We start from the raw sequence: 23,123 nt of genomic DNA on the forward strand, positions 1-23,123 counted from the left end.
TTCTAGCTTGTCTGATCCAGCTCGCTAAGGGAAATCAAAAGTAATTTGCAAAATCTCTTATGTTCTTTTATGTTCTTGGTACATTGCTCTGATTTATTTTTTAAGGCACAGAAAATTGTCCAAATGCATAGTACAAATTTGCAAATAAACTACATATAGTTATTTGGATGATGGTGTTTTTCTAAGGAGTTTGTAAAGAATGTGGTTTAACTTGCCAGTGTGTAATGCTAAACTTTTTTCTTGTGTGTTATTATGAACTTTATTTATAATTTCATAGCAGCTGTTTATTTTCATTGCTAAGGTACAATTCAGATGTTCTTGGCTTAACTCAGTATTCTCTGTATCTCACAAAATTTAAAATTAGACTGATACTTTGTAAAGATTCTTCAGATGTGGCCAGAGTATTCTAGAAACAGCTTTAGTTATCCCTGATAATAAATATTAGGGCGAGAAAAAGAAATTGAGGTCTTTGAAGAATCCCTAAATATCATTTCAGTCCATCACTGTCAGCCTCCCTCACTGCTTTCAGATCCATTCCCAGGAGCATTTACAGGGTGGCCAAGCTTCCTCATTTGGGTTCCAGCTCCCTTAGTTTCTGTAGCCTACTCATTGAGCTAATGAGCAGTGTAGTGGCTGAGAGCTAGGGAGAAATATGAGAGAAATCAAAGAAGACCCTTTCTGACTTTTGTCCTAGATTGTTTGAAACTAAATAACATTAGAATAATGAGGAATTGACCACCTTTACCTTGCTGCGTTTTAGATGTCTTTTCTGTACTGTTTTATTATGTCGTCTTAATTATAACAGCCTACATAAATACTTGAGTTTGGGTTAGGATGAAAGTGAAAAAGGGATTAGAAATAATGTGTACTCTTTTTTCTTAAGCCTTCAGAAGGATTGTAAAAACTTAAAGATGTTAAATGCAAATGCCATTGCCATTCCAAGTTAACAAGCATAAGAGTTTTTTGTTGTTTATTTTTGGGGGTGATCCTTAACAGTATGTGTTTTTCTTTTCAGCTACCAAGTCAGGATTGTTACCCCCACCACCTGCGCTCCCTCCGAGACCTTGTCCATCACAGGTAGGAGACATATTTGATTTATGTTAACTGTTCGGTGGTAGGGAAGTTGTCCTATCGCTGTGCTTCTTTGAAAGGGTTGATCGCCACAGATCTGGTCCATGAGATTCTCAAGCTGATACCCTGTGAAGAGAGCAGAGAGTGGTTTAATTTATTCTCATCCAGCCAGCTCCCCAGCCTCATGTGGAAGAGAGAAAGTTTCCTCAATAAGCCACCAAGCATACATATACTAGTTCACTCTTGGCTGTCCAGGGGTGCGTCTGTTTTCATCCCCAGAGAAGGGTAGAAGAAGGGGCCTCTCTCTAATTGGAGGTGGGGACATGGTTTTTCTGTATAGTATATGCAATCTGGGTGCCTATATTTTCGTCAGCACTTTAGGAGCTATGTTAATTCTACATAAACGAAAAATAAGTGGTTATCAACATGGGGTTAGTGCCGTGGTTTTGGCCTATGGTGCTTTCTTTAGGATGGTATTTTTCCTCAGAACAAAAAGCTGAGATAGCAGGAGGGGGAGAACATGTCACCAAGATCTGTTTCACCCCTAAATTAATTCTGCCTTATTTACATGTGCCACTATGGCCTTATTCATCAACACTTTGCAGAGCTGAAAATGAGAAGCAAACAGTGGAGTGTGGTATATGGTGCTACAGATCTTTCCTTTTGTTAATTGCTGCTGAAGAAACTTTCTATCTTTAAAGACCCTTTCTGATTTTTGGCAGGAAATGTTGGGAAATTTCTCTGTAGACAGTCTCTGTTTCTACTTCATTGTTCTGGGTGGTTCAGAGCTATCCTTCCATACGGGGACATCTCAGGACTCATGAGTCACTGAAACCACTTTTAACACATGCTTGTCCTTCTTTCAGTGAATGAAATGGTTTTTAGCATCCACTCAACCTTGAGATGCAAATACTATGAGGTATTGGCTTCCTGCTTTAGTGCGAAGGGTAATAAAAAGCCCATTTCTTCCTGACCTGCATATAAACCAGCGAGAACTCCTTTCCAGGATGTAACATTGGCCTTAAGAGATATTGGTTGAACCGTCAACAAGTATTTATTGAGTCCCTGCTGTATATCTAATGCCAAACCTTAGTTTTGCCCTAAGCCTTTCATTGGCTGTAATTTCTTCTCATTCAAATTATCAGCTATGTCTATTGAGCATCTCCAATAAATCAGGCATTGTGCTAAGTGCTTTCAGTGCATTATTTAATCCTTACAAAACCCCTCTGAGGTAGATACAGGTACTAATATTATCCCTTTTTTATTACAGATAAGCAAGTTGAAGTATACGGGGGCTAAGCAAGTTACCCAAGGTGGCATAGCTAGTAAATAGTAGAGCCAGCTCCCAAATTGCAATCTGTCTCCTAAAGACTCCTCGTGTCACCATCACTGGAGTCTGAGTGGCTATGTATACAGCCAGACAGCAGATCCATTACACTTGCAATGGAGGCTTTCATCACAGGCCCCTAAGGAGGACCTTGATGAGATGAGGCTCCTGCTCCACACTAACAGCAAACCTGGACTTTGTCACAACAAAATGAGCAGGCATTTGCTAGCTGTTAGTTCAAGCCTGGGGCTTGAGAGCCACCTGGTTGAATGCATGGAAGACCTGTCTGAAATGGCTTTTGTAACCAACCTTCTAGCTTTCTCTTGCTTCACAAATGCCAGTAGTTACTTCCCGGTCCCAAAATATGCTGCTGCTATCAACAGTCTTCATCTGAGCTGCTTGAGGTGGGCTTCTTGCCTGCTTTTGGAGCTTAGTCACCAAAGATCTGACTGGGGGATCTGGGAATTCTCTAGTCACTGTTAATGAATGAGTCTGCTTCTTTGTCTACCAGATTTCCCATCACAATATAAATAGTGAGCCCAGTACTCAGCCTAAGCCTCTGGCTCAGCTGCCTAACTATGGAGATTTCAGATTTCAGGAACAGGTGTGTAAGAAACGGAGGCAGAAGATCCACATTCCATTTCTCTCCCCTATTCACTCCTTTCACCCACTGTAAGTGGGACACACATATTCAAATATATGAAGTCCTGGGCAATAAACACATGGTTATATTTAGTTTTTGTGTCATGTCAAGTTGATATTGACCCTATGAGCGTCTTACTAACCACTTTGTATGGGACACCTATATATTCTAGTCTTTCCCAAACTGCTTGTGATAAAACAGTCTCTGGGAGTTATTAATAGGGCTCTGTGGTACACATTTGCAGACTGCTGCCCCTCTACCCCTCTGGGAGAGTCACTGTGCAAGTGAGCTCACTAAAGGCTTTGGAGGCCTACAGTAAGTAAAGCTAGTAAATTTTGTTAAAGCCAGCAATTTCCTAGCTTCTGTGACCATTGATATCTTTATTTATAAAGTACCTGTTAGGATACAAAATCAGTGTGCAAAAAGCACAAGCATTCCTTTACACCAAGAATAGGCAAGCAGAGAGCCAAATCATGAATGAACTCCTATTCACAATCACTACAAAGAGAATAAAATACCTAGGAATACAGCTAACAAGGGATGTGAAGGACCTCCTCAGGGAGAACTACAAACCACTGCTAAAGGAAATTAGAGAGGACACAAACAAATGGAAAAACATTCCATCCTTATGGATAGGAAGAATCAATATCGTGAAAATGGCCATACTGCCTGAAGTAATTTTTTTTTTTTTGAGATGGAGTCTCGCACTGTCGCCCAGGCTGGAGTGCAGTGGCGTGATCTTGGCTCACTGCAAGCTCCGCCTCCCGGGTGCACGCCCTTCTCCTGTCTCAGCCTCCCGAGTAGCTGGGACTACAGGTGCCTGCCACCACGCCCGGCTAATTTTCTGTATTTTTTAGTAGAGATGGGATTTAACTGTGTTAGCCAGGATGATCTCGATCTCCTGACCTCATGATCCACCTGCCTCGGCCTCCCAAAGTGCTGGGATTACAGGCATGAGCCACCGTGCCCGGCTGCCCAAAGTAATTTATAGATTCAATGATATTCCCATCAAACTACCATTGACATTCTTCACAGAATTAGAAAAAACTATTTTCAATTTCATATGGAATCAAAGAAGACCCCATATAGCCAAGAAAATCCTAAGCCAAAAGAACAAAGCTGGAGGCATCATGCTACCTGACTTCAAATTATACTACAAGGCTACAGTAACCAAAACAGCATGCTACTGGTATCAAAACAGACATATAGACCAGTGGAGCAGAACAGAGACCTCAGAAATAACACCACACATCTACAACCATCTGATCTTTGACAAACCTGACAAAAACGAGCAATGGGGAAAGGATCAAAGGTCAAAATAAAGGGCTCTATTTTAAAGTAAAATCAGGTTCTGATAAATTTATCATTTGGCCTAGATAACATTGTTTTAAATTTATCAAGGTTGAATATTCAAGTGGAATGCTTGTTTTGTGTAATGTATTTTTCCTTTGTTAACTTTGGCAGTACCTTTTACTATATGTTCCCTAGTTATAGAATCGGTTCATAGATTGCTCAGAGCTACTCATATCTCTGGATTCATGTATTACGAAGAAACAATTCCGTTTCAGACCAGCTTGTGTTGATTGAGTCTCAAGTTTTAGAAGTTCTCTTATGAGGATTTCTTAAATTTGAAAACTACTATTCTGAAGTAGTTAGGGACCATAGGCACACACTACCAAACCTGGCTTTCCAGGTTTTAAGTATGTAAGAAAAATGAGTTTGTACATTTGCAATATGCATACAGAGATATATAAAGATCATTTCTACATACACCAAAAGCATATATTCTTTTATCAAGTGAGAGAGATGAAGTATAGGTTTTCAGCATAACATGCAGTTTAGCTGGCTTATACTTATTCAAGCACCACTGTGATATGAACATCTGGATTAAGTTATATAAATGGGGCCCTGGAGTTAGGAAAAGGAATAAGTTAAAGGAAACATCTTTTTGTTTTTCATACTGTAGGTAAGATCAAGAAGAACCTAGTGACTATGTACAAAATTAAGTAGTTTGTGTTTCACATTTTCCTGTGGCAAGACTAGAGACTAGGGCATGGTCTTTTGGCTCAGCTCAGAAGAGGTGACTTTTTTTTTGAAAAAAGACTCATTTATAGCATAAATAACCAAAAAGCAATTAAAGTAAACTATTTCATATAGAGCAGTGCATTCTTTTGTTTTTTTTTTTGTTTGTTTGTTTTTGTTTTTGTTTTCTTAAGATGGTCTCGCTGTGTCACCCAGGCTGGAGTGCAGTGGCGTGTTCAGGGCTTACTGCGGCCTTGACCTCCCAGGCTCAAGTGATCTTCCCACCTCAGCCTAAAGTGTTGGAGATTACAGGCGTGTGCTACTGTGCCTGGCCTAGAGCAGTGTTAAAGTGAGAGCTAAATGTATTAGCCCACTGTTTGTGTCATTTTAATAAATCCAGTAAATTGCCATCTGTAGAGTTTGTGTTTATTCTTTTGTTTTTTGTTTTTTGTTTTTTTGTTTTTTTGAGACGGAGTTTCGCTCTTGTTGCCCAGGCTGGAGTGCAATGGCGCGATCTTGGCTCACTGCAACCTCCACCCCCCCATTTCAAGCGATTCTCCTGCCTCAGCCTTCCGAGTAGCTGGGATAACAGGCATGCACTACCACACCCAGCTAATTCTGTATTTTTAGTAGAGATGAGGGTTTCATCATGTTGGCCAGGCTGGTCTCGAACTCCTGACCTCGTGATCTGCCCACTTCAGCCTCCTAAAGTGCTGGGATTACAGGCATGAACCACCGTGCCCGGTGAGTTTGTGTTTATTCTGTAGGTCAGTTCTCTGCTAAGGGACTATTTGGTACTTCAGTAGCTAAGTCCTTTTAATAATGTTGATCTCATGACAGTTTTCTTATGGCAATTGTGATAGAGCCACAGCTTCAGTGTAACTATAATAAAGAAAAGATTTTGAGGGTGCAAAACATTATCTTTTAAGTTTTCTGTTAGCACCACATTTGATAAATTGGGGTTCCCTGGAGACTAATGTGCTCAGAATTTTCCTATTTCTGCCACTGATTTCTCACCTTAAATGTAACAAAGTATTCCTCACTAGCAATGTAATGAGTACTAAAAATAGCACTGGAAGGTGAAAGCACTGTGGGAGAAGCATTTGATGAATACCTTTAAGCTTAGAGAGACCAAGAAGACTCATGGAAGGGGTGAGATGACCAATGAAATTAGTTTTAAAGAAACAACAGAACCTTTTTTTTTTTTTTTTTTTTTTAGCTGGCTAAAAGATACAGAGCTTTACTGCAGATTAAAAACAACAACAACAACAAAACCCAAATGCAGAGAAACAGGCATGCAAGAGTTCCTGGTATGTTTGAGGAGCTGCCTGAGATTTGGAAAGCCAGATTGTAGGGAAAATGGCTGTAATGTTCTGGAAGTGACCATGGGGAGCAAGCCTCCTACTCACTTCTAGTTCCAGTTCCGGTAGGGATGTGGGAGAGAAACAGCCCCTACCAAAGGAGTTCTGTCTGGGGAGCAGAAACTGACAGGAGGACAGGGTTTTAGTTAGCCCAGTGGTTCTCACCCTTGGCTGCACAGTGGAATCATCTGGGGGATCTTTGAACATGCTGAGGCCTGAAGCCCCTCCCAGAGATTTTGGCGTGTGGTGCTGAGGTCCGGCCACTGGGAGGTTTAAAAACCTCCTCAGGTGATTCTGAAGTGCAGCCAGAGTTGAGAAGCACTGAATTAGGGCAAGAGGAAGGAATGCTCAGAGAAGAGGTTGAGAATATAGGGAATTTTATTGATGAGTTCTTATAGGGCACAATGAAAGGGGTTCTGGAGTTGGGGAGGCATGAGGTCAGCTTAGGGGATATACTCAGACCCTATGGGGACAAGAACTCAGATCACAAGGGGCCTGGGAGTCAAGGGATTCTTGTGGTGACTGATGTGAACAGGGCTAGAGGATGTGACAGGAAGGTCCTGCTGGAAGAACTAGTCACTGTGTGCCTCAGGTCCTGTGTGTACTACTGTGAGAGGCTAGCTATGAACACAGATGGCCTCGAGAGGAAACCAGAACAACTGTGGTCCATTCAGTTAGTTCCTCATCTAACTTCGTCATCTGGCTAGAATCAGGTCCTGAAAGTGATATCGAACCCAATAGGAATATGGCAGTCATGCTACTCCTTTTCAAAGACTAATTTTTTAGACACAGCTTTCTATAAAATACTACATTTGTTTTATTTGGAAGTAAAAACTGCAGCTCACTTAAACTTAAATGGCAGTTCGTAGGCCGTGAATTTGTGAAATATTCAACACCGTTTTAAATACTCTATCCTTTTAATTAATATCCTGTCATTTAAATTATTCTTTCCACAAGTTAATACACAGTTGGTGATTCAAAATAGTAAATTTTTCTGGGAGAAATTAAGAGTTTTAGACCACACATACTTTTTTTTGGGGGGGGGAGGAATTCTGGTGATTATGTAAGTCTCTTACAGGGCTATCTAATCCATTTTTAAGTGTTAATTTTATTAAAGCATAACATACATACTGAATCTATTTTTAACACATACTAAATCAATTTTTAAGATAGTAAAATGAAGTACAGGTTGAGTACCCCTTGTCTGAAATGCTTGGGACCAGAAGTGGTTTCGATTTCAGATTTTTTTTTTTTTGGAATATCTGCATTACACTTACCTAGTTGACCATCTCAAATCTGAAAATCCAAAATCGTAAATGCTCCAGTGAGCATTTCCTTTGAGTGTCATGTTGGTACTCAAAAAGTTTTGGGAGGCCGAGGCAGGTGGATCACCTGAGGTCTGAAGTTCGAGACCAGCCTGGCCAACATGGTGAAACCTCATCTCTACTAAAAAAAAAAAATACAAAAATTAGCTGGGCAGGGTGGCAGGCGCCTGTAGTCCCAGCTACTCAGGAGGCTGAGGCAGGAGAATCTCTTGAACCTGCAAGGCGGAAGTTGCAGTGAGCCAAGACCGCGACATTGCACTCCAGCCTGGGCTACAAGAGCGAAACTCCGTCTCAAAAAAACAAACAAAAAACAAAAAAAGAGGCCAGGCTCAGTGGCTCATGCCTGTAATCCCAACACTTTGGGAGGCCGAGGCGGGCAGATCACCTAAGGTCAGGAGTTTGAGACCAGCCTGACCAACATGGTGAAACCCCATCTCTACTAAAAATACAAAAATTAGCCTGGCGTGATGGTACGTGCCTGTAATCCCAGCTACTCGGGAGGCTGAGGCAGGAGAATTGCTTGAACCCAGGAGTTGGAGGTTGCAGGGAGCCGAGATCGAGCCACTGCACTCCAGCCTGGGTGACAGAGCGAGACTGTCTCAACAACAACAACAACAGAAGTTTTGGGTTTTGGAGCATTTTGGATTTTGCATTTTCGGATTTTGGATACTTAACCTGTATTATATTGTTGTCAACTTTCAAATATCTATAAGAAAATAGCAAGAAACATTATTTAATGTAAACAATAGAGAAATGTCACTGCTTTTAAAATTGCACGTTTGTTTTTTCTTTATCAAATTAAAACTCCGTGAATAAACACCAAACATCATGAAATCTCTTGCTATAACATATTCAAATGACCTCATGTAATATGTAAAAGTCATTGAATCACCTTAAGATACTGCCTGTTAAAGCATATTTATGAACTTTCAAAGGTATATACAACATCCTAATTTTTACTCATCAAAATATGAATTTAATATGTATCAAGATAGTTTCTATTCATACATGTATTAGAAAATCAGAAATTATTCCAAAGTGAATTTATAAACATATATCACCTAAGTTGCCACCTTCGTTTTCCTCCAAAGTGTTACTTTGTTCTGTCCTACAGTGTATGCTGTAGATTAGCTGAAAATCACAACATGTTAATGAGTATTTCAGTGATTAAGGAAAGAAGATATAAACCAAGGCTGTACCTTCATTTGTGATGATGAAAGAACATACTGAAAGCTGTACCACACTGTGCTGAATGTAGTAATACGAATGTGTCTGTCTGTGGTCTTATCCTTAGTCCTGCTATTGTGTAGCTCTGTGGCTTTGTGGGAATTAAGTAAGTTAGTCTCATGGACCTATCGCCCCTTCTATAAAATAAGAAGATTGGACTAGAGGGATCCTACTAGTGCTAAGATGTCTGATTCTATTTTGTATTCTCTGTTCAAGAATATTTTTTGTAATATAGATAAAACATGAGGAATACAGTTGAGGGACAAGATAGGTTGGACTAATTTTCCCTGCTCCTCCCTGCTAAGTACAACTAAAACCCCCAGAAATACTATAATGGAAAGATAATTTTTTTTTTTTTTTGAGACAGGGCCTCGCTCTGTTGTCCAGGCTGGAGTGCAGTGGTGCGATCATAGCTCACTGCACCCTCAACCTCCTGGGCTGAGGGGACTCAGTCTCCTGAGTAGCTGGGACTATAGGTCCATGCTGCCACACTGAGCTGATGTTTTTATTTTTTATAGAGACAGGGTCTTCCTATATTGCCCAGGCTGGTCTCAAATTCCTGAGCTCAAGCAATCCTCCCATCTCAGCCTCCCAAAGCCTTGGGATTACAGGTGTGAGCCATCATGCCTGGCCAGAACAAAGACTTTGAAAGGTTTAAAGAGGAAAGAGGACTGGCATGACAGTGAACTAGAGACTTCAAGTAGACAGAAGGCCAATAAGGAAATAGAAAGCTTGAACAATACCATGATTCAACTTGATAGATAACTATAGAACACTCAGCATCAGCACAATAGACATTTTTCTCAAGTGCACTTGGAATATTCTTCAGGATAGACCATGTGTTAGGCCACAAAACAAGTCTCAATAAATTTAAAAAGATTGAAATTATATTAAACATCTCCTCTGATATCAATGGAATGAAACTAGAAATCAATAACAGAAGTAAAATGGAAGATTCACTAATATGTAGAAATTAACATACTCTTAAAAACACAAAGAAGAAATTATAAGTGAAATCAGAAAAGACCTTGAGATGAGTGAAAACAAAATCATACCAAAACCTAAGGGATGCAGTGATAGCAGTACTCGGAGGGAAAGTTTTAGCTATAAACACTTAACATTAAAAAAGAAGGGATCCAAAATCAATAGTTAGCTTTACACCTTAAGAAACTGGAAGAAGGCTGGGCGCAGTGGCTCACACCTGTAATCCCAGCACTTTGGGAGGCCAAGGCGGGTGGAACACGAGGTCAGGAGATCAAGACCATCCTGGCTAACACAGTGAAACTCCGTCTCTACTAAAAATACAAAAAAAAAAAAAAATGTTATTCCGGGCATGGTGGCGGGCACCTGTAGTCCCAGCTACTCGGGAGGCTGAGGCAGAAGAATGGTGTGAACCCAGGAGGCGGAGCTTGCAGTGAGCCAAGATTGCACCACTGCACTCCAGCCTGGGCGACAGAGCGAGACTCCGTCTCAAAAAAAAAAAAAGAAACTGGAAGAAAAAGAGCACACTAAATCCAAAGCTAGCAGGACAGAAATAATAAAGAGTAGAGTGGAGATAAACAAAATAGAGAACAGAAAAACAACAGAGAAAATAGTTGAAAAGTTGATCTTTTGCAAAGATCAACGAAATTGACAAAACTTTAGCTAGACTGACCAAGAGTATAATTAAGCATGTGTTAACCTCTGGTCAAAATAAAGGGCTCTATTTTAAAGTAAAATCAGGTTCTGATAAATTTATCATTTGCCCTAGATAACATTGATTTAAATTTATCAAGGTTGAATATTCAAGTGGAATGCTTGTTTTGTGTAATGCATTTTTCCTTTGTTAACTTTGGCAGTACCTTTTACTGTATGTTCCCTAGTTGTAGAATCGGTTCATAGATTCTACATGCTCAGAGCTACTCATGTCTCTAGATTCATATATCACGAAGAAACAATTCTGTTTCAGACCAACCTGTGTTGATTGAATCTCAAGAGTTTTGGAAGTTCTCTTATGAGGATTTCTTAAATTTGAAAACTATTCTCAAACAGTTGGCACTGAATGACAAATTCAAAAGACAAAGGAAATGGCCATAGTGATAAGTGCAAGGAGAAGAGAAGGTGAGAATTAGTAATGAAATACCAGCATTGGAATGGAGGAGAAAAGTGTAAGCCTGTCCCCCTTCCTTCTTTTTGAAAGAAGCACTCAGCATTTTGCTCTTTATCAACAAATGTCTTTAGAATTAATCCTAGTAACTAATTCAAAAGAAAGGAAAAGTTCTATGATGACATTTGTTTTAGTATTATAAATAAAAATAAGAACAATACAGACCACCTTAATGTCTAGGAAGAAGGCACTGGTCAAGGGTAATGTATATCTGCCTAATTAGAATATTAGACATCTATTAAAATGACTACATGACAAAACAGTAGAAAAGAGGGGTAACAGCTGAATACAGAAGTGTTTCCTGATTGTACCACTTAAGTATATGGTAGACCTTTGATGGTAAGGTTTTCTCATCTCTGAGGGTGACCTTGAAGATCCATGGTGCATGGTAATTGGCCCCTTTCCAGTGGTCGGATTTTGAATTACTTTTAGATTAGCCACTGTTCCCTTCCCAGTAGGGTTTTGAGATTCTTAGCTCCTTAGTGAATTTCTACTAACTCTTTTTAGGGGTCTAAAGGGATCGTTTAGGTAACTCAATTGTAATTTACCTATCTTGTCTTATAACTTGTTTTTATAAGTTTCTATATTTTGGGATATTATGTATGTGTAGTATTTATGTGAATTGGGGTATCTTTGAAGGTCTCCAGACAGTTCAGTCCTAAATGTCAAGTGCCTACTGTTAAATACTTGGAGAAGACTGCTAAGTAATTGGTAGAAGTTTAAATGGCTGTTTTGGTGGGGAAGTTATGCAGTTTTTCTTTTAAAAATTTTGCTTACAATTAAGGATTGGGGAAAAGAAAAGTCCTCTGATATGACAACTAGAATAAAAAGTCATTTGAAGATTTACCAGAATAAAATGACCTTTGGAAACTACTTTTAGAGATCAGCTCTCAGAAATAGTGATAAGACATATATTGCATAATTACATTGTTACGATGACTCTAGCAATTGTGAGGTTCAAAGAAATAGTGTACTGAAGTATTATCATCTAGTCATTTTTTAAATCTGTGTTCTTTGGATAGTAAACTCTTATTGCCCTCACTCTTAAATAATTTTGCTGTGTACAGAATTTTAGACTGGAAGTAATTTTTCCTCAGTATTTTGAATGCATTACCTCCTCTTCTAGCATTTATTGCTGCCACTGCTCCGGATTGTACTGTCAATCTATTTTTTATTCCTTTGGTGCAGCTTTGTCTTTCCTCTGGGATTGCTTTTAAAAGTTTATTTTTACTTTCAGTGTTCTGTTTTGATGGCGCTGTGATGGGTTTAAGCCTAGATTTAAATTTGTTTATGCCAGGTGACACTTGGCATGCATTTTCCTTCTGGAAAATCATCTTTAATTTTAGGACATTTAGTGATATCTCTGTGGGTTTTGCTTCTCTACTTATTTCTTCTGTTTTCTTCTTGAACTAACTGTATTTCTGTCAACACATTTCAAAAAAAACTCTAGTAATGTGTCTTTCATCTTTTTTTTTTTTCTTTTTTGAGACAGGGTCTTGCTCTGTCACCCAGGCTGTGCAATGGGATGATCCATGGCTCACTGCAGCCTCAACCTCCTGGGCTGAAGCTGTCCTCCCACTTCAGCCTCCTGAGTAGCTGGGACTACAGGCACATGCCACCACACCTGGCTAATTTTTTGTATTTTTTGTAGAGATGGGGTTTTTTCATGTTGCCCAAGCTGGTCTTGAACTCCTGGGCTCAAGCAGTCCTCCCATCTCAACCTCCTACAGTGCTGGGATGTACAGATGTGAGCACCACACCTTGTCACTTTCATCTATTTATATTGTGATCTTTCTGGGCTTGCTCTGGATGAAATCTTCATCTTCCAAATTAAAAATCCTCTGCATAACTATATAGCCTAGAATTTTTCCTATTCTGTTATTAAGACTCTATCACTATTCTTTGATTCTAGATTTTATAATCCATTCTTTTTTATAACAACCTGTTCTTGTTTTACTTTTCCCTATTTTTGTTTTATACCCATCTATTCTTTTTTAGGATCTATTCTCCACTTTTAACTTTGAGGATTCTAAAATACTTATTTTTAACTTGTTCTATTTTTGTTTTTGTCAGGAGCGAATTTGCCTTTTTTATTTGGCTGTTCTACCATGCTTTTGGGAATTTTGTTTTGTAGGCTTATTTTGAGTTGGAGTTCAATCTCGTTCTCAGTTCTCTGAGCTCCTCCCTTTCTGCTAGTTCAGTGGCTGTCTCTACCAACTATTCCTGGCATCCATGGCCTCCAGTCAAGAGCTGATTCTTATACTTGAAATACAGCACTTCCATCTGGTGCAGGTGTCAGGGGTCTTGTAGATGGCACCCAATAGTGCTTAGCCCAGAACCAGGCTTCAGTGTTATGTCTGCTTCAGTTCCTTTCCTAAGTAGGCAACTCAGAGCGTCTCCACAGGCTTCATCTTGGTTTTGCAGCTTCACAGGTAGCAAAGTGATACCTTAGCCTCTGGCATCAGGGAATGAGCTTTGTACCAGTCCCCTGCCTTGTGGGACATTTAAATCCCTGTTATTAGGAGCTCTCAGCTGCCTCTGTCTGCTTCTGCACCCTCTGCCTGACCTACCACTTTGTGATTTGGCCCCACAGGGACCTTTATCTTGCCTCTGAGTGGGACTGAGTCTTTTAAATTTTAACACTTCATGCTGACACCCTCACATCTGTCATTGCATATCATTTTATGGAAGGGGAAGTTGAGATTCAGAGAGCAGAAGTTAACTACTTGGGCCTCGCAGTTGGTAAGTAAGCCAGCCTGCTGTGGAAGAAAAGGGCTGGAAAAGGTTTCTGGGGAAGTGCTAGAAATTTAATAAGCATGTAGAGAGAGAAAAATCATTCACTACACATCACAAAAATTAACTGTAGATCTGCTAAGTAAAAGTTGATTAAATTTCTACACTCTGTGCCCACCAATAATTTTCTAAATGTGAACTCTTTCCTACATTAATCTCAAATGCTTATTTTTAAAGTGCCTTCCCCAGTGCAGACTTACATTCATCTTAGCCAAAATGGCCTTCACATTTGGTCTGTGGGCCATATTTGATGTAGCAAAAGGCCAAGGGTAACCCTTATCCTACCCCCTAAAAGGGAACAGAAAGAGAACTTTTGCATAATAAATATTTATGCATTTCAAAATTGATTTTAAGAGTACACAAACCATAGAGGCTTTGCGATTCTTCATGTATTTTATTAATTTATCAAGCACTTCAACAGAGTGCCCAATGCTCTTCTAGATGCTTTACAAATATTAACTCATTTAGGCCTCACAACAACCACGTGCAGTGGGTTCTATTGCTATCCTAACATTGCAGATAAGTAAACAAGGCACAGAGAACCTCAGCAACTTGCTTGAGGTCACTGACAGAAAGAAAGAGTTAAGGCTATGATTCCTACCTTGGCTATTTAGCCCCAGTGTGCCAGCTCCTACTATACTACTATGCTGTGCTGTGAAACCACGTCTCACAATTACTTTATTAACAATCAAACTGACACACTATCTTTGTCAGGGATACATTTTATTTTATGGCACTAGTTAAAAATTAGCTTTAACTCACTTCTGGTGACTTGTTTTCTTAGATTCTTCCTCATTATATTATGTCCATGATATTGTTATATTATATAAAGCTCACTCTGCTAGTATCATTCTTCTGGAAGATGCCATAAGTTCATCTAATCATTTCATCAGATGTTAACGGGATGTGCTCACTGTAGGCCCACAGTTTGCTGAGAACTATAGGAGCACAAAGATTGTGATGTGATCCTTATCCTGTAGCTCCTTTATGCTGCGTCACCCTCTCACAGCAGTCATGCCCAACACTATCTATTCTATAGTCTCTCATGGTTCTTAGAACTGAGTCATTTTCTGTGTGTCTCATTTAAACCCATTTCTTAATGCTTTATTGACACAGGTTGTAGGCAATAAACTGGTCACCATGTTTCTAATAACTAACAATATAGCCCAGTTTTCCCCCGGGGGGCTCAGTTATGGTGGTTTTCTAGGTTTCTGAGCAATGGAATCCTCATTTCTCTTCTCTGCCACCCCCTATTGCACTGTGACTTTTTTTTTTTTTTTTTTTTTTTGAGAAACAGTCTTGCTCCATTGCCCAGGCTGGAGTGCAGTGGCGCGATCCTGGCTCACTGCAACCTCTGTCTCCCGGATTCAAGCAATTCTCCTGCCTTAGCCTCCCAAGTAGCTGGGATTACAAGCACATGCCACCAAGTCCGGCTAATTTTTGTATTTTTAGTAGAGGTAGAGTTTCACCATGTTGGCCAGGCTGGTCAGGAACTCCTGACCTTGTGATCCACCTGCCTTGGCCTCCCAAAGTGTTGGGATTACAGGCGTGAGCCACTGTGCATGGCCCACACTGTGACTTTAAGGAAGCACTCCTGAGGGGGTCAGGGGAGGAGCAGATGTGGATTGGGAGGATGCCCAAATGTGCTACTGTGCTAATGGGAAAGGACAATGGAGGACAACCAAGGGTTGGGCTCAGGGAGGCAGCCTGACAGAGGATTTAAGAGCATGGGCTTGGGGTTTCAAATCCTGTCTCTGCCTCTTACTGGCTTTGTGACTTTGGGCAAGTTAGTCCCTCTGTGCCTCAATTTCATCATCTGTAAAATGAGGATCATGGTAGTATCCATTTTCATAGGGTTATGATGATTAAATGAGTGAAGATCTCTAAAGCACTTAGAATGATGCCTGGTGCCATAGTCAACCCTCAATAACATTTAGCCGTTATAATTATCATCACCACAGGCCTAGTGAAACAGAGGTGGGGTCTAGTTGGCAAACACAGAACAGACTCCAGATAGCTAGAAATTAGTTGCCACCAGCCCAGAATGAGTGCTGAAGTGGCTCACTAAAGCACTTGCGGTCAAAGCACATTGTTACCCTCATCTGTGACCTTTCATGGGCTATTTGGCAAACTACAGCATACAGGCCAAATCCATATGGTCACCTGTTTCTATAAATAATGGAAATGTGAAGGAGAATCAATTGGCAAGAGGCACGCATAGGGCATCTTCAACCTTTTCCATCAGGGAACATGAGTCTTGAGAATCCTGCCATAGATCAAAAGAATGGCAATGAGAAGAACCAGTGGACAGATGGATAGGCCTCCCCATCAGCCTTTAACCCTGCTGCTCTTATCTCAAGGATCATATGCCTGTGTCTGTGGTTTCTGATTTTTCCTTGAGGACCTTTGACTGATATGATCTGTCTTTCAGACTTTACTAGCAAAATTCTGAGCAGTATCTTTTATATAACTGGCAGCTTCAAAGGCCTGCAGTGGATAGGCCTCCCCAACCCTGTTTCACAAGCATAATTAAAAGAAGCCAGACTAGGCCTCATCACAGTATTGTGCCTTGAAGGAGAGGAAGAAGAAAACAAGCCTGTCCAGAGAAAACGGGGTAAAGGAATTTTTCCTCCCAACTTCCTCCTAAATACCCTGCTCTGCCCAGCAAATTTTGTAGGTATCACCCGGTGGTGTGTTGGTAAACCTTCTCCCCTGCGGGGTGGGGGAAAGCCCCAATTTGCAGCCGTTGTTGCTGTCTGTGTTGTTTATGCTCCCACCATGCTGGCTGCAAGTGGAGCTGGGAAGAGATGTGTATCATCGGCTCACTAACACTAGCATGCTCTGTGGTAGACAGCTTCCCTTGCCTCTGAATCCTTGTGTCAGGATTCTACGTGCCAGGCAACAAGAGCTTTTTTTCTTTATGTATCATGCCAATGATTTTAGTCTAGGGCACTGTTTTAGCCCAATCCCAGAATGTGCTATTAGAAATGGGGTCATATTTTTGAAGTTGCTAGGGGCAAAACTTCCCTCTTGTTTACGTTTAACTTGTGCCACTAGGTGGCACTTTAAGGCCATTACAGGAAATTGGCTCTACTGGATTTTTAAAACTTTTTTTTTTTTTTTTTTTTTTTTTTGAGACGGAGTCTCACTCTGTCACCCAGGCTGGAGTGCAGTGGCATGATCTCAGCTCACTGCAACCTCCGCTTCCCGGGTTCAAGCAGTTTAGCTCACTGCAACATCCACTTCCCGGGTTCAAGCAATTTTCCTGCCTCAGCCTTCCAGGTAGCTGGGACTATAGGCATGTGCTACCACACCCAGATAATTTTTGTATTTTTAGTAGAGATGGGGTTTTGCCATGTTGGCCAGGCTGGTCTCAAACTCCTGACCTGAGTTGATCCGCCCACCTCGGCCTCCCAAAGTGCTAGGATTACAGGCGTGAGCCACTGTGCCCGGCCCAAAACACTTTTTATTGAAGTATAATATGCATGTAGAAAAGCAAGTTGCACATTTAATGTGCAACTCAATTTTCACAAGCAGAACACATGCATATAATCAGCACCCAAATCAAGAAACAATATTACTAGCACCCCAGAAGCCTTCCTTGTGCTGTTTTCCAGTCGCTATCTCTTATTCTTAGGGTTACCACTGTTCTGACTTCTAACAGCATAAATTAGTTTGACCTGTGTTCTACTTTATATAAGTGGAATTATGTGGTATATACTCTGGCTTTTTATTAAATGATGTTTGTGTGATTTATTCATACTGTTGTGTGCAATTGAGATCATTGCTGTATAGTATTCCATTGTATGTGCAAATATAACACTGTTTTCTACTATTGATGGACATTTTTATACTTTTCAGATTTGGGCAATTATGAATAGTGCTACTGTGAACACTCATATCCAAGTTGTTGAGTGGATGAGTGTTTTCATTTCTCTTGGCTATATACCTAAGAGTAGAATTTCTAGGTCATGGTGTAGGCATATGTTCAGCTTTAGTAGGTACTGCCAAACAGTTTTATGAAGTGTTTGTACTGATTTACACTCCATTAATGGTGTTCCCACTCCAGTTCCACGTCCTCATCAATGCTGAATTTATTTTATGGATGGTTCCTAACTCTTAACATAATTTTTATAGCTCCCTTTCTGGCCAGCTATTTCTAATTGAAAATTTTTAAAGCCACATTATTCTGATGGACATGGCTCATGCAGGAAGGGCTGTGTCAACCCAAAAGGGGACATTTATCACAGTCTAAGTGTGAACTATCAATAAGTCAGAAAGGATGTTACTCTAACACTCCATCACACTGATACACAGAGCAAAGGAACCAAGAAAGGAATTCAGATTGTAAGTGTGATAAGATATCGGTTCATAGGCCAGGGCTCTGAGGCATTTTGAAATTTGTATATACATTTGTTGTTATTGCCAGGCCTATATATGTCAGGAATTGGGGCCCAACAGAAAGGATTTCTAAAGGCCTCATAATGAGGTACCTTTCAATTGTGCTGCTGGTGGGTGCCTGTTTTAGTAAGGGTCTCTTTGGTTTGGCAAGAGGCATGCATGGGGCATCTTTCTTCAACCTCATCGCTGGGGAGCGTGAGTCTCTAGAGAATCCTGCTGTAGATCACCTTACCTGTGAGGCTCATGTTGTTGACTCTGCAGATGGTGTTATAATATGGCTTTAGGTATGTGATATAGAGAGTGCAGTTCAGACTTGACTCAGATTTCTGTTCCATTACTAGAAACTGGACATAGAAGAACAAAACTCAGGTCATGGTCAAAATATTTGTCTTTTAGACCAAAATAAAGTGCTCATAGTCCTTTAGTTGTAACAGTAAGTCTGTCTCATGGATGTTGTCCATAATCTAATGGGTTCCAAGAATCCCCAAGGCATTCTGTCATGTGACTGCTGAATCCAGCAACTAGTTGCCCATTATAGTCACTGGTACCCACTTTCACCAAAGTTGTTCCTGAGCCCCTCTGTCAGTGTTTTCCTGAGTGTCTCCAGTGTTGGATTGTTCTACCGAGGGGGGTGCCCACCAGAGATGTTCACTGCACACTGCCTGAGATATCTATGTTAAAGCAGCCATGAAACATGAAAGTCTGAAAGGGCTTTTATTTTTAAGATTTTCTCCCCTACAATATTAGTAGCAGTAATATCCAGTGGCACAGATTTAGACTGTGGATAGCCTGCTTTGTGGGATCTGCTTATATTCTAAATTGGAGCCAGCATTTTCTCAGCCTAGGTTTTCATCTGTTTGGCAAGGAGGAAAATGCCCTTATGTTGGATTGGCTGCTGCTTGCAGTAGGAGGAACTATGCCTGGGAAACCAATCATAATTTTAATCCTAATGATAATAGTAGCTGCTATTGTTGAACAGTTACTATGTAATTGTGCCTAGCACACTAGACAGATATTTTGCTTAATCTTCACAATATTGTGAGTTAGGTGAATTATCCCACTTTGCAGATGAAGAAATTGCAGCTCAGAGAGACTAAGCATGTGACCAGCTCACACAACGAGCAAGCAGAAAGCCTGGGTTTGACTCCAGAGCCTATATCCTCTAACTGTTCTGTGCTTTGTGGGTGCAGTTACCAAGGGATGAATTACTGACCTCTTCTCCAGTGGAACACGAAACAGTATTGGGTTCATTGCTGGCTTATTCCACACATTGATTAGAGGACCTGTTGTTTGCTGGCATTCAGCTTAGGTATCAAGAAAATGATAGGGAAGCAAGACAGATCCTGCCCTCCAGGTGCTTACCATTCGTTTATCATGTTCTGTCTCTCCCAGGTGACTTGAGTCATGGATTTTGGTAATCATTCTTGCTAAGAATTCAGTCTCTTGGACCTTCTTGAGGCTCTATTTACCCCTCTCTCTGAGCCTGGTTGGGAAATGATGGGGTGGAACAGTGGTGTGCTGCGCCATTGGTTCTACATCTTCTGTGACTGGGTCTAGCAAATGGCTTTCTGTTGTGTTCTTGCCCAGCGGAGATGGGGGACAGGTGAAAACTAGGCACCAAATGACATTTAGAATACTGACAGAATGCTGGAAAGGCCCTGGAGGCAGCAGCAGGATTGTCTTCTCATCTGCCTAGAATTTAGCTGCTGCCTTTGTGATCCCCATTCTTGGAATCCACCTGGATCCTTGGATGATAAAGCCTGAGTTCGTTTTTCTGACCTGCCAATATTGCAAACCTAAAAAAAAAAAAAAGTTACCTATTATCCACACCTTGGCAAAGTTCTACAGATAGACTTCTTTTTTTTTTTTTTTTTTGAGACAGAGTCTTGCTCTCTCACCCAGACTGGAATGTGGAGTGCAGTAGCCAGATTTCGGCTCACTGCAACCTCCACCTTCCGGGTTCAAGTGATTTTCATGCCTCAGCCTCCTGAATAAATGGGATTACAGGAGTGTGTCACTACGCCCAGCTAATTTTTGTATTTTTAGTAGAGATGGGGTTTCATCATGTTGGCTAGGCTGGTCTCAAACTCCTGGCATCAAGTGATCTGCCTCCCAAAGTGCTGGGATTACTAGCGTGAGCCACCATGCCCGGCCAGACTATTTTTTAAGTGGTATTTGACTTTTTTTGTTGTTGCAAATTTGACTTTTAAACAAAATCTTACTGCTGAAGATTTTGCCCAGCTGCAAATATGTATCTATAGAACCATGTGGCATATACCCCCACTCCCTCTATGATGAATGGATGAGAAAACAATTAAGAAGCTTAGTTAGTTTTGCAAGAGCACCTGTGGACTTGCCCAGACTAGGGCCTTGGAGACTTGGTTTTCTCATCTCTTAAATGAAGAGTTTGGACCATCAGTGGTTCCCAGTTGATTTGGTCTGGCTGCATAAAAATCACCTAGGGTGCTTGTTAAAATATAAGTTTCTAATGCCCCATCCCTAAGGGATTCTGATGAGGGAAGTCTGGAGTAGCATCTACAAGTCTGAATTTATAAAAAGTTCCCCAGATAATTATCCTGCTCCGGTTATATTTGGGAGCCACTGGGCTAGAGGGTCTAGAACAAACATAATTAAGTTGGGGAGAAACTTCCAATGTGCTTGAAGATTTAGGGAATACCTATATGCCTGGAGCAGGTTCCATATGGGCGAACTAACCCAGTTATGTTGCAGAGGTAAATTGGAGCCAGAGGATGGAAGACCTTTAACTGGCTGAGGGATTGTGTTGTATGCCATAGGCCCTGGGGAGCCAGTGAAGGGCTTTGAGAAAAAGCATTTTGATTAGATGGTGCTTTACAAGATTAATTTCTTAGTGGTGTGCAGGGTGGATCAGACTGCACTAGAAATGAAGGCTGGAAAAAGACCCAGTGAAGTCTTTGCAGTGGCCCAGGTGATAAGTGTGATGAGTACTTGGACTCAGATGGGACCAGTGGGACCTTTGTAAAGCTAACCTGCCTCAGTGGAACTGGAATCTGAGACATACTGTTTTAAACTCCTTAAAAAATGCATAATTTATTAATGTCGTGTTTATCTGCCTAAACTATTATAATTAACTATTTTTATTGTGTTTTTGTCCAGGAGGTTTTAAAGGAGCCCTGTAAATAAATTCATGCAGAGAAGTAGTTGGCAGCAGCAACAGCTGCAACCGCAGGGAGAAGGGACCCCCTTCTGGCCAGGCAGCAACCTCATTCTCACCCTGCCTCCATACTCTAAGCCAAAGCGAGAGGGGAGGGGAGTGCAACAGGGGCCTCTGGAGTTGGATCTGCCAACCACAGTGGAGAATGCACCTCCCCAAGGGTTAGGTGTGGAATATGGCATTTGGCATTCAAGTCAAATAGAATGTTCTTCCTTTGTTCCTCTAAAATCCAGTCTATAGTCAGTGTTTCTCAAAGTATGTTCCACAGAACATTTGTTCTTCAGGATGTTAATAGAAATTACATGAGAATAAGGAGATGAAACCAAATAAATTTGGGAACTGATGGGCTATGCAAAGGCAAGTGACTTCCGTTCAGAATTTCAGAGTGTGTAATGTTCTATGTGCTCAGTGAATCTCCAAGGGGGAGATAGAGCAGGCAGTGTTTCCTAAGCTTATCTGTAGATTCTTCTTCCCTCTAGGCCAGGGGCTAACAAATTATGGCTCATAGGCCTCATCTATCCTACCACTTTTTTTTTTGTAGATAAAGTTTATTGGAACACAGTTGTGCCCATTCATCGTATTGTCTGTAGCTGCTTTAGCACAACAGGAGAGTTGCAGAGTGGCTACAGAGGTAGTCTGGCCCTCAAAGCCTAAGATATTTACTATCTGCCCATTACAGAAAGGTTTGCTAATCCCTGCTCTAGACAATTCATGGAACTGGTGCTTCCTGGTACCCCCTTTCAGAGATGCTACTAGAAGAAGATATATATGGGTTGTTCTAGCACTGCTTTATGATAAATCTGCCTAATTTTATTCTGTTTCTGTACTGCCATAATTCCTGCCTCTTGCTTTAAACTACTTTATCTCTCAACCATTTACCCATTATCCAGGATCCAAACCTGGGTTCCATGTGTCCTTATCTTTTCTTTCACTCACAACATTCCAAAAATGGCCAAGGGTGTCTTCAATTTCCAGTCTGAGTAGCTCTTAAGACAGCCCGAACCCATTCCTACCAACCTGGCCTAGATGACCATCATCTTTTCTTTTTCAGCATTCGAATTAGGTTTCTTTTCACCAGGTATGAGTTGCCTCTAGTCCTTTTTACTCACTGGATCTAGAATAACCTTTGTAAAATACAAATCTAGTCAGATTGATTCCTTACTTTAAATCCTTCAGTGGCCCCTGTGGCCCTCAGGATAAGCTCAGATCCTCAGGATGGATGTGTGTCAATCTGGTTGGTCAAACAGAAACTACTCCTGGTATTTCCTACTGGAAGAGATTTAATTTAAGGAATTAGTTACTTAAGAAAAGGAGTAGATATTTCCAGGCTTCTGCCTGCTGTGGCGTAGAGAAGGGCATGGAAATGGGGGATGGTGTTGAGTGTCTAGCAAATGACCCGGAACAAACCAGGTCTGAGAAACCATGTGTTACCCCCTGCTGCCCTTCTCCAGCTTCAGCTCTCCCATTTTTCTCCTGACTCCTCACCCTTCCTCCACCCTGCAAGTCCCCAAATTCTAGATATATCAGGATGCCTTTTTATCCCCCCAGAAACTTAAAACAACTGACATTTACGAACTCACAGTCTCTTTGGGTCAGGAACTTGGGAGTGACTTA

The 23,123-nt window shown here is 40.9% G+C and overlaps 1 protein-coding gene across 5 annotated transcripts in view; it reads left to right on the forward strand.

Moving 5' to 3' along the window:
• Window positions 1-23,123, forward strand: part of REPS2 (RALBP1 associated Eps domain containing 2) — a 202,563-nt gene that overhangs the window by 159,483 nt on the left and 19,957 nt on the right. For all 5 annotated transcript variants that reach the window (XM_003261098.4, XM_012500875.2, XM_030806746.1 and 2 more), the window contains one exon: window positions 1,016-1,077. In XM_003261098.4, the coding sequence (XP_003261146.2) occupies window positions 1,016-1,077 (62 nt within the window). The remainder of the gene's footprint in view (window positions 1-1,015; window positions 1,078-23,123) is intronic.

This window comes from Nomascus leucogenys, chromosome X (genome assembly GCF_006542625.1).
Source record: "Nomascus leucogenys isolate Asia chromosome X, Asia_NLE_v1, whole genome shotgun sequence".
Taxonomy (NCBI): Eukaryota; Metazoa; Chordata; class Mammalia; order Primates; family Hylobatidae; genus Nomascus; species Nomascus leucogenys.